General features: G+C 33.5%; 1 protein-coding gene across 14 annotated transcripts in view; it reads left to right on the plus strand.

Annotated features, from left to right (window-relative positions):
* DIAPH3 (diaphanous related formin 3) overlaps nucleotides 1-12,204 on the plus strand; it is a 206,003-nt gene that overhangs the window by 108,898 nt on the left and 84,901 nt on the right. For all 14 annotated transcript variants that reach the window (XM_064408643.1, XM_064408636.1, XM_064408637.1 and 11 more), the window contains 2 exons: nucleotides 1,524-1,653; nucleotides 11,304-11,428. In XM_064408643.1, the coding sequence (XP_064264713.1) occupies nucleotides 1,524-1,653; nucleotides 11,304-11,428 (255 nt within the window). The remainder of the gene's footprint in view (nucleotides 1-1,523; nucleotides 1,654-11,303; nucleotides 11,429-12,204) is intronic.

Genomic DNA, 12,204 nt, shown 5'->3' on the forward strand with positions numbered 1-12,204 from the left:
AAGGCAATTGATATAAACACTTTGCAGAACAGGATCAAAACTCAGAATTTGTCTTGGAGAAATAATTTATTAAGATCTAGGATATGAAGATTTTTAAGATAACCATGGAGTACTAGATATAGAAGAGGGAATTGATGTATATAGATAATGAAAGTATGGAATGAATGACTGTTAGTTCTTTTACATCAGAGAGCAGCCATGAGTAATCTCAGGACATACAATATTGATGTGCTAATACTTAATCCTTCATTAATTACTGATGCATGTCTATAACACAGGTTAATTTTTATAGCTAACTGTTGTTATATATCACAGTGTATTTATTACATGTCCCACAGTGTCACATTGTAGAAATTTTTTGTGGTGTTATTGAAACATCTTTCACTGAGGTTCCCAATACCACAGAAGTAACCTATTTTATAACATTGCATACAGTAAGGTTCCTAGAATATATTTTTGGGGTTTGATATATATGTGTTCCATTTCCTGTTTATTTGGAAAGCTGTGTTATTAATCCACTTTTCTGAAGGAAATCATGCATGCTCTGGGAGAGTACATCTCAGCACAGTAGCTATTTGATCTGTGGAAATAAACAGACTTTTCAATACTTTGTTAAGGACTTGGTGCCGTGATATTCAGATGGACAAGTCTTTATGTAATTGTGGCAGCCCTTTTTACTCCTGTTTACTTTGTGTCTACATGCTTGTATACTTGTCCTGCTGGTTTTTTTTAATGCAGAACTAGTTCTTAAGTAGTGAATAAACACTTTCATATGTGATGTAATTTTCTATCTATAAAATGTCTTTGATTTGAAAGAAGATCTCATTTGAAAGACTACAACAGTAGTGTTTGTCAGCTGTCAATTGTTAGTGTTTTTGCACAAGTAGCTGCAAGTTTTAAAGTGGCCAGGCTTGAAAATAATTTTGTATGTATAAAGAGTCCAGAAAGAAAGGTTTATTCTTAAGAATTCTTGAAGTCAGCATTTTTAAACAAGCAGACCTATGAACTCTTATTTACTGTATTGAGAATTGATAACAGGAACTTGTGCATGTTGAGGTTGTGTAGCTTCCACTACATAAATATTTTTAGGCTAGAGTTAATTTTATACATGAAGAAGGAAATAATGTAATCAGTGGATATGTGCATTAGGTATAGTTAGATTTTGCTGATCTAACTTTGATTTTTCTTTTTTGCCCTTTCATGTGCTTGATCACAGTTTTGTAAATATACCTGTAAATATTGTTGAAATAATTCCATTTTAAAAAGATATACATGTACTAGCTTTGAATACTGGACACAAATTTTGCATGGAATGAAAAAATACTTAGTGTCACCATTCTAGTGATTTTTAGCAAGGGGGGAATTGAAACAGCCCATTGCTGTCTCAAAACAAAATGCACTACTCTAATATTTTGTTCTTTTCTTTCTCAGATGAATAATTACTAATATATATCAATTATTAAAATGGCCATAAATAACATTTTTCTCAGTGTTTTTACATTTCTTTTTTTCCCCTTGCCCAGCTGAAGGACACAAAGTCGGCAGACCAGAAAACAACCTTACTTCATTTTCTTGTAGAAGTGTGTGAAGAAAGCTATCAGGATGTCCTGAATTTTGTTGAGGATTTTCAGCATTTGGATAAAGCTAGTAAAGGTTTGTGTAACTGACTAAAGATTTGATTTTGACACATTACAGTGTCTTGTGTATAAGATGATGCTTATTTTTTTACTAACAATATTTAAAAAAGAAATGTTAATAGTCAATATCTCAGGCCAGTAATTTAAGCTGCTGTGAATGGTCTTGAAGAAATTTATTGTTTGGTCCTCTAACATTTACTACAGGACTTCCCATTGCATTTCTATTAACTTATTTTCTAGAAACATTTTCCACACTGGATTTCTTTTAAAAGTTCTTTTCTGTTACCAGATCTTAATTCCAAACTTCGATCTTTAATACAGTAGGAGTATCACTCACCGTCTTTTAATTCAGACATGTAGAAAGGCTGTAATGGTATCACTTTATTTTATTTTTTTCAAAACATGGAACAGTTTCATCTTCCCTACATGTATCTTTTTCATGCAACAGTTACATTGAAAGTCTGGAAAAATGTGTAATTTCATCATGCAATATAGAATATCTGTATAAGCACCAGCAGAGATTTTTGAAATGAACTTCTTAATTAAAAGCGCCTTTTCCACATTTTATCAGTTTAAGTAATTTAAACAGGCAAAGCATACAGGTGGAAACTGATGGTACCTTAGCACTGTCCTTCTCTGTCAGGAAAAAGTGATTGGATGGGCTCAGTTAAAAATGTTTTATGTCAATTTGGAAAATATCACAGTTTATCTATAATGATTTGTAGAGTGTCAGTCTCATACCTCAGTCAGTCTCCCTGCCGCAAATTACAACTTTGCAAAACCTGCTTCTGATAGAGGACTTGAGATACTGGTCACTTACACAGAGTTCACTTTCTGCTTCTTAAAATTTCCAGTTTTACTTGGTGTATGATAACCCCAGAAAAGTTAAATTATTTTTAAATAGCTGTCAAATGCTTCAAACCCTTCACCTAAATGCTTATACTGGTAATAGAAACGGTTTCTGCTGTGTATTAATTTGGTGCATTCGGAATTATTTTCAGTGTTATCTAGTCACTAATTCTTTTTCATCACTAATATGTTATTGTATGTATTGTGATTGAGTCTGTTTTTACCCTTAATAGAAGGCAGTATTTTCAGTCTAGACAATCGTCTTATATGACACTGCTGACTGTTTCCTGGAAAAATTCTGAGATCTGGATCACTGACCATTCAAAGAGTAGCCAGTAAAATTATCAATTAGCCCAGGCTTTTTGTTCTGTTCTAGGCATCTGGTAATGACTAGTAGAGTCTTTGATTTCACTCAGTATGAGGTAGGATGGAAATCAATGATCATGTTTTCAAGTTTATATATTGAATTTACTACAGCGCATTCTGAGATGCATTTTGCATTTCAGTTTTACTGTGCGAAAAAGACAAAAGCTTAGGATATCTCTAACAGATTAGGGTATCAGTGTGTTTGTTTATATTTGTTTCCCTACCTGCAAAACTTTTTTCTGTTTTTAAAGACTCCTGCTGCAATGGAATTTTGAAAAACCCAGCAGATCACAAAGAACTGTAACTCATGGACTTTTTTTAAACCTTTTAGTACTTCTGCAAAAGTACATTTTTATGAAGCAAGTTGATTTAATATGCACCGACTTTAGTACAGTAAATTTTTAATGAAGTGGCTATTTTTGCTTGAGATTAGCAGAAGGTCGGTTATAAAGAAAGTCTGTGAATCTGTTCAGTCACATCCACTGTAATGGTCTCATGTATTACTGATATGCTGATGAAGTCTAACAAGTTGACCAAGAGAGCTGGAAAATCATAGCAGATATTACAGCAGATATTACAAGCCATCATTATGGCTACTAGGAACAGTGATAGAGGGGAAGTAATAAAAAATCTTTTATATAGTCAGATATGTGTATTCCAGAAGAAAAAAAAAACCCGAAAACTTGTTGTGGTAGAACAGACCTTTGGTACTGAGGGCTTAGAGGATTTCCTCTTCTAAGATATTGTAATTTAGGGTTTAGTAGAAATATTCCATCCTGATTTGCATTTCTGGGAGGTAATTTACACTTCCAGTAAATCTGGAAAACCACTGGATCCAAATGTTATGTCTAAGGATTACAGGCTGCTGATAGCACAGAAGGGAGGAAGTCAGCCTTGGTTTTTCCTGTCATCCAATAGAAAGGTTTTATTTACACATACGCTGCTTTGTTCTCAAACTTGTTGGGTGAAGAGACAACATCACTCTTTTTCTGCTTTTATATCATATTAATATATTGTTCAATTTTTCCCTGAACCATAGAGGTAGCATTTTGTTCCAGTACTTGTTGTTAAATCCTCTTCTCTAGCTTTTGTTCTGGCAAATGTTAGGGCCTTGTACAGGTGACAAAATTAAATTCCCTTCATGGTTTTACTGAACTTTGTTTTCTGAAGTAATTCTTAAAAATATTTTCCAATAATAAATCAATTAAGTTGGATAAGACTATTCTATTCTCCTATACCTTTGTTGCAAGCTGGTTTTTATTGAGCTGGTTTTCTTACCTGCATATTCATGTCTTCAGATACAATAATTTCACATTTTTATCTGGCATAAAAGTGCTATTTGCAGCTGTTCTTTAAATTATAAATCAAAATTAATGTGGTAGAAAGATGTGTAAATGTCATTTGAACAATATTAACAGAAAACTTGAAGTTGCACATATGTATTTATACATAAAAATGGAGCTATACTGTGCACTTGCTGGTTTTGGCTTGATTGTCTTCAAGTAATTGTTGACTCTTCTACAGCTTTCTCAAAACAAGTTTTTTAAATGATGCTTTTTTGTAGAATTCTTCCTTGACATGACTGTCATTGTATCAGCCAGCTGATTTGTAGCATGCCTTGAATTTTTTGTTTTATACTTGCTCATTCTTGAAACTTCTTTGAAGTTATTTCTTATTCAAAATGGTGAACATTACAACATTACAGTGTTCAGCAACTCATTTTCTTTTTGTGCTTTCCAGAAGAAACATTCATGCTTCCTTAGTTTCATTAAACATTGTCCAGTGATCATACAGTGAGCTGTTAAAATGGCTTGGAAGACTTCAAGAGCAGTGTCATGTGATTGCACCAAGTTAATGGTGATACTAATGTATTTTATAGTATTTTATAAATTATTAAATATTCACAGTATGTAAATTAATTGTTGCACGAAAAATATTTTTTAAAATCTAATTTTGAGAGGCAAACAGTAAGGGACATATGACCTGTGCAATTGAAGTTTGCTTCAGGGTATTTAAGGTATTTAATTTGTGGGTTTGGTTTCTTTCCATTGTATGCTAAAGTTTTAGTTTTTATTTCTGTAATACTAGAAGTAGATTTAATTCTCTGTTACAGTACATGAATTAAAGATACCTTTTTACTTTGAAGTGTAACAAATCCTATTTTTTAAGTGCTCTTAGATCAGCAGGAGGAACTTTCATTGCAGCTAATGAGCTTACAGATATGACAGTTCCTGAAGATTTATATAATTAAAGCTGTCCTTTCTTTTAAACATAATGACTTCTCTGCTTTTCTATTAGTATTCCAGAGAAGAAATATTTTGGTAATTCAGTACAGTTTACTAATTTCTTATTTTATGGTATTATGAAGTTTTATACTGCATTCATGCAGGCTGCTGTTTTACTTGATTGACTCTAATTTACACAGACCTTACAGGTAACAATGTATTTAGTCTTTCGTATTGTACTAACACTGTAAAGCTGCAGATTTTCTTTCCTCTACAAGACATTAACTCATCACAGCTTTACAAGTAACATATCCATTTTCTCTTTTTTGAAATTTAATTTGGTTTTTTTATAGGTAATTAATTTAACTACAAAATTAAAAAAGCTAGGAACCAAATTGAAAATGTGACGTTTAACCTATATTAATGAAAAGTAGGACACCCCCACCTATAACACTTAAAGACATTAGGGCAGCAGGAGAGAAAAATAGTAATATATATGTCATAAGGAAAGGGTGTTTTTCTTATTAGAGAATTTCTAAGGTAATGACAATTTCTCAGTACTATTAAATAATATATTTATCCTATGCATTTCTTGAGTTTTGATTTGGGTGACAAATTCACAGGCTCTTGTTTTCAGGCCTTCAGGGTTATATACTCTGTAGGGGAAAAATGTGGATATCTGCTGAAATACAAAAAATGTCAAATGGGTTGTGCAGAAATCAATTTCAAGAGGAACCTTAAAATGGTGGAAAAGGCAATTAAAAAAAAAAAAGGTGAATGAATTGTGCAGATGTGTAGACCCTTGAAGGTGAGAAAGCTTAATTTTAACGAGTAGGAAGGTGCTGAAATTGCATTTAGATGTACTAAATGTAGACTTGTGTATCTAGCTACCAATATACCTCAGGGAGTTTTATCTTAGACTGACAATACTGGATAGAAGACTGATAAATGTGGCCACTGTTAAACTTTTATTTTTATCTCTGCTAAACTCATATTCATTGCCATTCCATGCTAATAATTCGTTTGGAATCATTATTAACACTCTCACTGCATATTCAAAACAGTTAGTTATTAACAATCATACCCTAAATTATCTGCAAGTATACAACATGCTGCAGTCAGCACAGCACTTCGTGGTCCCCAAGGAAGCAGGTGGTGAGGCTCAAGAACTCTTCAGCAAGGGAAGCTGCAACAGGTGCAAGGGTCTTCTTTGTGCTCCCTCTTCTGAATTTAATTTCTTCTTTTATAAGATGGTTTTGTCACTTGACAAATTGTGGTCCACCACTGTACCATATCACTGTCTGCTGTGTAACACTGGGGGACCTTGATCCCTGTGCTCAGGGCTGGTGCTATATCCTGTTGCTGGGCCATTTTTTCCTGCTTGCCTTAGCAGCTGCTTCCTTCTGTCAGTAGCAGCTCAGGGATAAATAAATAACACTCAGTGAATTGTCATTCAGGTGTTTCTGTTTTCAGCTGTTTCTCATATTAACAATTTCTGAGCTTAAACTGACCATTATAAAAAGAGATCTGGCATGAGACTGCATTTCTCCCAGCAGCCTCTTGAAGTTTATAATGAGTCCAGCAGGCCAGGTTCTTGTGGAGGTAGTAGCGGGCATAGTTGCTGCAAGATCTGAGGCCTAATACTACTGAGGATAGTACTGGTGTACTGGGTACAAAAATGCTTTCACATTGTTTACCAGTTACACTACATTGGTGTGCTCATATTTGAGTTCAAAATTAGAGACTAAAATCATACTTAGGTGCTTTTTTTCATGTGTGAAACTAACATCTGCTCTGGCTACAGAAGGGAAAGCCTGAGTGCTAAAGAGCCAGTGGCATTGTCAAAGCTTTGGGGAAAAAAAGATCTCAAAAAGAGATCTTAGGCACACACAGAAGAAAGGGGAGAGAAAAGGCAAGAAAGCCAGAAAATGGCTGTAGAGACAAGGGAAGTAATTATTTAAAAGAAAAAAAAGAAAAAAGAAAAAAAGAGCATATTTTTTATGTTTTCAGTGCCGTATGACACTGAGTATATCTAAGTAGATCTTATGCTACTGTTAATGGATATTTCAGACCTTTGCTGGTGTTTGCAGAAACACTCAGTACTTTTCCTCTGCAATATTTCTTTGTCAGTGCTCTAAATCCACCTGAAAAGATTAGTGAGTTTTTTCTTGTTGATTATTGGGCTTTTTTGGCAATGTTTTGTCATTTAACTTTACTTTTAAATGCCGCATTTATAATATGATGACAATTTTAAAGAATTATTCAGTAAACTCAATCAGTCCAATGTGATTTTCACATGGCAAAACCAATAGTACATTTCCACAATATTTTTAAATAATATGGAATATTTTTTTGTATCAGGTTAGAGGTCAGTTTGTCACTGTCACTCTCTTAAAGGGGCCATAATAGCACATGGGAAGCAAAATACCTGTAGACAAGAGTATGAACATCATGATTAGGATATGGCAATATCCAAGCAAATAGAGTGTGGACATGTAAGATGTCTGAAATATTGACTGATGCAAAAGTAGCAAAAGGTTTGCAGCAATAAAAATGAGAGAACATGCTATTATTGTTTCACTTTGGAGAATTATTTCTACTATTTAAGATTAAACATGTATAGTTTCAAAGCTAGATTAAATATTATTTTATTTTTAAGCAAGAATAATGATCTGGGGATGGGAGAGATGGGAGTGAAAATTCTCCATAGAAATTTTTTGAAAGAAAAAAATCTAGAGTACTGTGTTCTCATACTGTAAATACCAGTTTCATATTCTCCATCCTAAGATAATTGAGATAAAACTAGAAGTTTAGTAAGTACATTTTTATCAAGTTTTGCTGTGGCTATAGTAATCTTGTGTTACTACAGAATATTTAAAAAACCAAAAAAATAATGGTTTGAGCAATTTTATGTCTCTTTATCTGACTTTATTGATATGAAGGTTTATCAAGGAAAGATTAATCCAACAGAGAGAGGTTAATGAGAGTAGCATTAAAAAAAAGGATTTATTGGTAGCTTTAGTTATTTTTTTAAATTATTTTTTCAATCCCATAAAATCTATGTTGGCTTTAGTAAAGCTCTTGATATTGTGTACAATGGGAGAATATTCATTAAAATAAAAAGTAGAAGAAACCAAATATTGTCTTAAAAGGAACATGGTAAAAAAAATTGTGGTATTGCACCAATGAGCATGTCTGACACAGGGTTAGATAGTTTGCCAGATGAGAGGGGTATCAGGTTGTCATCACTGAGTCACCCTGAGGAAGCAAAATAAAAGAAATGAAAATCAATAGCACGAAGTACAAGATCATGCATCTTGATATTGTAATAAGGGCTTTGGTCAAAAAAAAAAAGAGGATATCTTATTGTAAGTTAATCAGATAAGGTATTCCCAGAATAACTGAAGAAATTGTAGTGCAAGAATTAAAGAGCTGGTGAGTCATCATCTGAGACACTGTGCAGAAATATTTGAAAACAGAAGCAGGTGAAGAGGCTTCTGGTATAATTGTAATATTAGAAAACCAGATTCAGAAGCCCTAAAAATGAAATTGTTTTAACCATGAAAAACAGATGGTGGGAAATCTAATTATTGCTTATAAAAATAACAGGAGCCATTCTGGAAGATGACTGTGACAGCTTGGGTGGTATGAGCAGGTGTAAGTAGAAGATTGTTTAGGCACACATGCATTGTATTCAGCAAACAACTTGGCTTTGTGGGCTCACTGACATTCAGAACCCCAGGGTTTGACTTTATTTTTTAACTAGCATATGAGTTGTGTACTTCAGTTTGGCTTGGGTTTATTTCTGAATTCTTGCAGGATAGGGGTTAAAGTTAAGCAGTTTTTTTTTCATTTTCTACCATTCTTCTATGTCCCTTCAGATTTTATACCGTGGCTTTCAGAGGCACACAAGAAAAGGTTGGCAATTATTTGATATGATTTTTTTTTGAAGGACTGGTTATATTTAGAGGTTTGTTGTTTTTTTGGTTTTTTTTATATTTTCACTAAATTGAAAGCTGCAAATACAATAGTACCAAACTTAATAGCAGCATATTGTGAACTAGCCTTTATTTGAGGCTATAATCAGAAATATAGTATTAAAAGAAAATATATCTGATAGTTATACACTACTGAAATCAAAGGCATGCTGAAATCCTAAGTTCAAGAACAATCTAAGATCATGACAGAGGAAAAAAACCTCTTCAGTACAAAATAGAGATATAAAGATTCTTGATCAAATATGCAAATGTTCAATATCAAAAAACCTGAAGTATTAGAGTGAAAAACTAGCTTTCCTGGAAGCAAGAGCTTGCAAATCTCTTTTATAGAACCTGTTAATCAGCTCTAGGCACTGAGTTATTTTGCTGAGTTTCTCATATGGGTAAAAGAGTGTAGATGTTACTCAGCTGCTACCTGCAACTGATGTAGAGGATTTTTGGTGTGTTGGGCTTTTGTATTGTTTTTTAATTGGTATTGCTTGCCAGCTCTTGTATTTTTGACATTATATACTATATGTACTATGTGTATATGTCACATTAATTTATACTATGAGCTCTTTATGCAAGATAAACGGTCTTGTGAAGAGTCCAATCAATAGTTAGATTAAGCACAAGTTGTATTATGTGTTTCTGAACGTCAGATGCTAAGATGGTGTAAAATAGTGTGTGCCTAACCCTCAGAAGTTTCTCATGACAGCAGAAATATGAATTTCTATTAAAATCAGGTTTGTTTCTGGGGCTGGTGGAGACTGAAACATGTCTTAGTCAACATTGTCAGCTTCTAATTTTAGCTATGCTCCCCAAACAAAACAATTTTTAACTGCTGAAGCCAACTGACCTAACTGTTGATGATTTTGGCTTACCAATTGTTGAGTCAAAATGTGCAAGTCTAACATACAATTGAGAAACTATTTTTTGAGTAACCAGAGACTTTAAAAAATGGTGATTATAAAGCAATTTATCACATTGCCATGGATCATTTTATAGTTGTCTTAACTGCTATGAATAAGATTGTAGTTGCTATGCAGCATTTTACTGTTGTCATCTGGGGAGTCCGTCAGGCTTTTATCAGAGAAGGATGTGTTTATTCTTTGTATTTTATATTTTCTCTCACATAACTATTTGGTGGATGAAATTAGCTAGCCACTACAGATCGTAGTAGCATCATGGGGATACAGGCTTTCTCCAATGAGTTTTTTTTTTTTTACAGTGAAGATGAAGCTGACTATACCTCTACAGATGTTTACGGTATATTATGAATGAAATAAATAATCAAAAAGAAAAAAGTCATTGGACTAGAATTTACAGTGTGTTCTTACAACTTTATATATTGCTCCTATCAAACGTAAATAAATGAATGCTAAGCTGACTTCATAAATAATCGAAAATAAGTTTTAACCGATGGCAGTAATATAGCTCTAAGAAAGAATACTTGTTAATTATCCTAAGATTACTCTGGTTATCTTGATATTTCAGTTAACTATTTACAGGTAAAGCGTTCAACTTACATTCATTGCTTCAAATGGTTGAAGGTTGTATCTCTCTTTTTCTGGCAAAGAAAATTCACACATTTTCTTCATCCTTCTATAAATCCCTGATGTTTCAGCTCCACTCCTTTCTTTTTCCTAAGTCCCTGTGTTCCTCTGTTGTACCCTCTCAAATGCTTGGCCAGCACTTTTGCTTCAACAAATTCTGTTGTGTTTTTAACCATACATAGTGCTCTTAAACTAGAGAACTGAGGTTTAGATTTTACGCATAGGTGTTTAACAGCCCAATTTTCTGTGTTTGAGAATCTTTTCTTCTTCATGATAGTTCATAAAAATGTTTGTATTTTCTGTTTTAACAGAATGAAATGGAGAAAAGCTTTGTAGTTTCTTAGAATAGCTTGAAAACTTGTCCTTTGGTTAATCAGAGGAGACAGAGTAGCATATGTATATCTCAGGTTCACTAAAACAGAGCGTTAATCGCAATGCAAAACCTTGGGCATAAAAACAGATAAAAATACAACATTTAAACAGCATACATCCAGTGAAAATGAGGAATCTCTGTAGGAGAGGAGAGCTGAACACTAGAGTGACCTCCTCTTCTTGGATTGTAATTTGTTCAGTGTGCTTTTATTTCAGGATTAACAGTGTAGCATGCTGACTTGGGGAAGGTTTTAACTCTTGCATTTTGGAAACAATGGTTTTTATTTAGTGTGTTAACAGAATGAATGTTCTGTATTTTAGTCTCAGCAGAAAACCTGGAGAAGAGCCTCAAGCATATGGAGAGGCAACTTCAACAGCTTGAGAAGGATTTGCAGACTTTTCCAGTTCCTGAAGATAAGCACGATAAGTTTGTAGCAAAAATGTCAATATCCTTTGAGGCACTCTTAAAAAACAAAACAAAATCAAAAATCCCTAAGTAATTTTACTGCATTGCTTTACATTTTAAATTTCTTTGCATAACTTCTGTCTAGTTTGTAGTAGGTATTTTTGAAAAATATGACTTGTTTTTCTTCTCAAAAATTAAATACAGTCCAATTAAAGGATTCCTCTGAAGTGGAATGAATGAGGAAAAAAATGCTTACTGTCAGGTTTTACACTGAATATGAGTTTTTTAACTTAGTAAAGAGAAGTTATAATAGGAATGTTATGCACTCTAGTGTTACATCGTATTTTTATGTCAGAGTCTCTTAGAAAAATATGTCTGTCACCATGTGTCTCTTTGTTTTCTTGTGTATACATTACCATTGTGAATGTTTAATACAACCACAGAACCATAAAATTTCTATTATTTCAGAAATGAGATTCATAGCCCATGAAAACTGTTTTCTGGTGTTATTTTTGCCAAAATTCTTTTTCTCACTATTTGTTCCAAATTATTCAGCAAGCTGCACTGCCTGCTTTTCATAAGAGCACCTTGTGACATGAAGATAATTAAACTGGGAAAAAAATAATTCTTTCACTTAAACCTCTCTAGCAAGTGTTGGCCATATATGCTTGGCACCAAGACTAATCTGGAAGCAGAAACATGAGCAGACATGTTGAAATTTGCTCTGCAGGCATGGTTAGGTTGTTGCCTAGCTGGAAGACTGTTTTGTTATGTACAAAGTCTGGAGGACTCAGGACAAAATCCTCTTGATTCATC

The sequence above is a fragment of the Passer domesticus genome, chromosome 2, assembly GCF_036417665.1.
Source record: "Passer domesticus isolate bPasDom1 chromosome 2, bPasDom1.hap1, whole genome shotgun sequence".
Taxonomy (NCBI): domain Eukaryota; kingdom Metazoa; phylum Chordata; class Aves; order Passeriformes; family Passeridae; genus Passer; species Passer domesticus.